General features: G+C 24.0%; 1 protein-coding gene across 1 annotated transcript; it reads right to left on the reverse strand.

Moving 5' to 3' along the window:
• Window positions 1-624: 624 nt before the first annotated feature.
• OCT59_015533 (uncharacterized protein) lies at window positions 625-5,874 on the reverse strand (the record flags this gene model as incomplete). The annotated part of the gene is made up of 8 exons (XM_066140078.1): window positions 625-656; window positions 727-785; window positions 884-923; window positions 993-1,019; window positions 1,087-1,374; window positions 1,486-1,703; window positions 1,784-1,980; window positions 2,053-5,874. 8 exons carry the CDS (start codon window positions 5,872-5,874, stop codon window positions 625-627), a joined length of 4,683 nt encoding a protein of 1,560 aa, XP_066002894.1.

Below are 5,874 nucleotides of genomic sequence, written 5' to 3' on the forward strand. Positions count from 1 at the left end.
ATTATAAGTTTACAATTTTTTTAACTCGGGCCAAACCAGCCCAAATTAAAACCAGTGTAACCTAAATTATCGGTACATCTTTATTATACGTTACTATAAAGGGACAAAGAAAGAGTATCGTTACATGTTACATCGCGAAACTATATATAATATCGGTACAACAAGGTTTTTTTATTAATTATGAAATGGGATAATTGAAATTTATCGGTATAGATCATTTATCGGTATATAGAATATCGGTACATCGAGGTTTGACTGTAGTTACCTTTGTTTTCGTTCTCATTTAACTTTAGAAATGACCTAATTAAAAATAGGTTTGTTTATACCTTTTATAAATATATAAGATTAAGAATATTATTACATATACATTTTTTTTTTTGTGCTTCAACAATATCTAATGACTGTTATTTGTCTTTTTTTTATGGCTTAAAAAAATTGTAATTGTTAAACAATAATACTTTTTTTCAATTAATTTTTTTGGATTCTTGATAAATGAATAAAATTAGCCAATCTAAATATTTTAAAATCATGTGATAAAATAATAAACGTCCTTTTATTTATTATAAAATGGATAAAACTATGAAACATATAAAATTAAAAATCTATAAATTATTAATTTAATTGTCAATTTTTATTAACAATTTTAATGCGCTTTTCTACAATAAATCAATATATTAGCTTGTTATTTAATTTTATTATAAAAATTAATAAAGTCTTAATATTTACCTTGATCTGGAGTTTCAATTTGTAATATTTTAGTAATATTACGCTTTTTTGATTTATTACTAATAAAAATAATAAAAATTGTATTTGATTAAGATAAAATAGTGTTAAAATTAGAAAATACACTTAAAATTTTTACAGTATAATTTAATATCAATACCTTATTTCTATATCAAGATCTTTTTCCTTAGAATTATATTCTAAAAAAATTTAAACTGATTTTAAAATTAACTATTCATAATATTATTTTGTATAATTCAGTAACTTACCTTCATTGTCTTCAATTAGTATATTATCTAAAATAATAAAAAATAATTATTAATTTCAAACATAAATCATTTTTTTGGTGCAAATAATACATACCTTGTTTTATACTAAATGATCTCATTGAAGATAAATTAGAAATCATATGGCTTAGTGGTCTACTAGTATATATAGCACCAGGATGTGGTTTTTCACTGAATTCAGGACCAAGTTGTTTCAATTGTATTAATTCTAATCTTTTTCGTTCTGCCTGTTTGAATATTTCTACGTATTTATTCTTATGATACCAATTATTAAAACTTTCTATAATTTCAGCAATTAAAGGTCTTTTTGAAGGATCAGAATCCCAGCATCTTTTCATTAAATTAGCAAAACATTCAGGAGTATCTTTTGTAATTTCAGGTTGTTTTCCATCAATAATTTTATAAATCAGATAAACGTCATGATCAATATTAGCAAAAGGTTTACAACCTGTTGTTAATTCCCACATAATCATACCTATACTATAAATATCTGATTCTTTTGAAAATGCACCACCTTTAAATATTTCTGGTGCAATATAGGGTATTACTCCATATACTTCATTATCTGATAAACTATAATTTGCAGGTAATGATAATCCTAAATCACAAATCAACCATGTTTGATGTGCTAACAATATATTGCCACTATGAAAATCCCGATGTATAAAATGGTTTTTATGAATTACATTTAGTCTGAAATAAATAAGTAATAATAGTTAATATTATAATTTTTAAACAAAATTAATAAATATATTAATAATACAAATACTGACCCTTCTGAAATTTTCCATAAAGTATATAGTTTTTTTTTCCATGCAATATTACTAAAATTCTTTTGCAAATGGTTATGTAGATTTCCACCACTTGCATACTTCATTACTAACATATAATCCTTTGATTCAATATCTTGTAAAATACCATAAACTTCAATGATATATTCCAAACTATAACATTGGAAAAGTGATTTTACCTAAATATATAATTAATTTAATAAATGTAATAAACATATAAATATAATAAACAAATAGAAGAAATCAATTACCTCATTTAAAAAATATTTACTAATGTTTTGTGAATTCAAAAATCTTTTTACAGCAACATCTTGACCTAACCAAGTCGCCTTATAAATAATACCAAATCCCCCTTTTGTAACATACTTAAAATTTGTAATTTGAGTATGTGGAATTTCATTTATTGATAGCTGGTTTGTTCCAGAATCAAGGAATATTTTCCTAACATAGTCATATACATATAATATGTTTGAATTCTCTTTAATAGTGTCTAAACAATTAGCAATCTTACAATTAAAACTATCAAGTGCTACTGTACTCTGTATATAATATAGAACATCATTAATGTCTCTACATGTATCAATATCATCTTTGGTATTAATAGTGATAGATACTTCTTCTATTCTTTTACATCCTTTACATTGAGATTGGTCTGTAATTCCAAATATGATATTTGTTGTCAAACAATATTTACACCCAACATAAATAATCTTGCAATTTGAACAAAATTTTTGATAATTATATTTAAATTTTAGAAATTGATCACAAGCTATACATTGATTATAAGCATCCCACCAAGGTAAGTAAAGAATTGAAATAACTTCTTTAGTTAAAGTTGATTCTATCCATCCAGAAGAAATTTTATAACAATATAAACACAACTTAAATTCAATAATATTTACAGACATTTGTTTATAAAGTATTTTGCCACATAATTTACAGTCTTTTTCATTTTCAATCAATTTTTGTTGTCTATATTTATCCTTATTATTATTAATTTCATAAAATCTATTATTTGTGACTATTTGCTTAAAGCATAAAATTTCAGAGCAACTATTACACCACTCATGGATATTTTGTATACAAAAATCTAAACTTCTTGACCTATGTCTATTACTACATTGATTATCTATTGTAGTTATATGCACATCTAAATTGTTGCTAGCTGTATATTTAACATATAATATCAAGCAGTGTTTACAATATTTTTGTTTAAATAAAAGTGTTGCAGAATAAGACCTTTTACAGTAATAACATTCATCCTCATCATTATTAAAAGGAATAAACATGATTGGTATAATAGGGTTAGAAGGATCTTTCATATTTTCCAAATTTGCAATTTGAAAATATGAAATCAAATCTATTAATGGTTTTAAAGGAAGATAAAGTCTACTTATACAATTATATATTTCTAATTGATTAGAATTGTTTCCATTTGTATAATTAGCTATTTGATTATAATTATATGTATTTATTTTTGTAGAAATAAAACTTTCTTCCTCAATACCATTGGTAATATCAATGGTAATAGATATCATTCTTTTGCATTTTTTACATTGAGATTGATCTGTAATTCCAAATATAATATTTGTTGTCAAACAATATCTGCATCCAGTATAAATAATCTTACAATTTAAACATGACTTTTGACAATTGGATTTAGATTCTAGAAATTTATCACAAGTTACACATCGATCGTAAGCATTCCACCAAGGTAAATAAAGAATTGGAATAGATTTTTCAGTTAAAGTTGATTCTATCCATCCAGAAGAAATTTGATAACAATCCGAACATAACTTAAATTCAATGTAATTAGGCTCATTTAAACATTCTTGCTGATAAATTGATTTACCACATAATCCACAATTTTTTACTTTTTCAAAATATTTTTTTGCATAAATTAGCCTAGTACTATTATTCATGACTATTTTTTTAAAGCATAAAATTTTAGAGCAACTATTACACCACTCCTTAATGTTTTGTGTACAAAAATCTGAGCTTCTTGGTTTATGTTTTCTATTACATGGAAAATAATAATTGTAATTATTACATATATATACATCCAAATTATCATTAATAACTGTATATTTAATATATAACATCAAGCAATGCTTGCAATATTTTTGTTTAAATAAGAGTGTTGTGGAATAAGACCTTTTACAATAGTAACATTCATTCTCATCATTATTAAAAGGAATAAACATAATTGGTATAATAGATTTAGAGTAATCTTCTATATTTTCCAAATCTGTGAATTGAAAATATGAAACCAAATCTATTAATGGTTTTAAAGGAAGACAAAGTCTACTTATACAGTTATATATTTCTAATTGATTGGAATTCTTTCTATTTATATAATTAGCTATTTGGTTATAATTATATGTATTTATTTTTGTAGAAATAAAACTTTTATCTTCAATACCATTGGTAATATCAATAGTAATAGATATAATTCTTTTACATTTTTTACATTGAGACTGATCTGTAATTCCAAATATAATATTTGTTGTCAAACAATATCTGCATCCAGTATAAATAATCTTGCAATTTGAGCATAACTTTTGACAATTAGATTTAGATTCTAGAAATTTATCACAAGTTACACATCGATCATAAGCATCCCACCAAGGTAAATAAAGGATTGGAATGACTTTTTTAATTAAAGTTGATTCTACCCATTCAACAGACATTTGATAACAATCTGAACACAACTTAAATTCAACATAACCATAATCTAATTCATCTAAATGTTCTTGCTGATAAATTGATTTACCACAAAATCCACAATTTTGTATTTTTTTAAAATATTTTTTTGAATAAAGCCTAGTACTGTTATTTGTAACTATTTGTTTAAAGCATAAAATTTTAGAGCAACTATTACACCACTCCTTAATGTTTTGTGTACAAAAATCTGAGCTTCTTGGTTTATGTTTTCTATTACATGGAAAATAATAATTGTAATTATTACATATATATACATCCAAATTATCATTAATAACTGTATATTTAATATATAACATCAAGCAATGCTTGCAATATTTTTGTTTAAATAAGAGTGTTGTGGAATAAGACCTTTTACAATAGTAACATTCATTCTCATCATTATTAAAAGGAATAAACATAATTGGTATAATAGATTTAGAGTAATCTTCTATATTTTCCAAATCTGTGAATTGAAAATATGAAACCAAATCTATTAATGGTTTTAAAGGAAGACAAAGTCTACTTATACAGTTATATATTTCTAATTGATTGGAATTCTTTCTATTTGTATAATTAGCTATTTGGTTATAATTATATGTATTTATTTTTGTAGAAATAAAACTTTTATCTTCAATTCCATTGGTAATATCAATAGTAATAGATATAATTCTTTTACATTTTTTACATTGAGACTGATCTGTAATTCCAAATATAATATTTGTTGTCAAACAATATCTGCATCCAGTATAAATAATCTTGCAATTTGAGCATAACTTTTGACAATTAGATTTAGATTCTAGAAATTTATCACAAGTTACACATCGATCATAAGCATCCCACCAAGGTAAATAAAGGATTGGAATGACTTTTTTAATTAAAGTTGATTCTACCCATTCAACAGACATTTGATAACAATCTGAACACAACTTAAATTCAACATAACCATAATCTAATTCATCTAAATGTTCTTGCTGATAAATTGATTTACCACAAAATCCACAATTTTGTATTTTTTTAAAATATTTTTTTGAATAAAGCCTAGTACTGTTATTTGTAACTATTTGTTTAAAGCATAAAATTTTAGAGCAACTATTACACCACTCCTTAATGTTTCGTGTACAAAAATCTAAGCTCCTTGGTTCATGTTCTTTACATTGAGAATAAATTGTACATATAGATACATCCAAATTGTCATTGTCTGTATATTCGATATATGATATTAAGCAATACTCGCAATATTTTTGATAAAATAGACGTGTTGTAGAATAAGACCCTTTGCAATTGTAACATTCATTCTCACTATTAATAAAAGGAATAAACTGAATCAGACCAGGACTAGATCTTGAATCAAGGGAATTTGCAAATTCCAT

Source organism: Rhizophagus irregularis, chromosome 23, assembly GCF_026210795.1.
Source record: "Rhizophagus irregularis chromosome 23, complete sequence".
NCBI lineage: Eukaryota > Fungi > Glomeromycota > Glomeromycetes > Glomerales > Glomeraceae > Rhizophagus > Rhizophagus irregularis.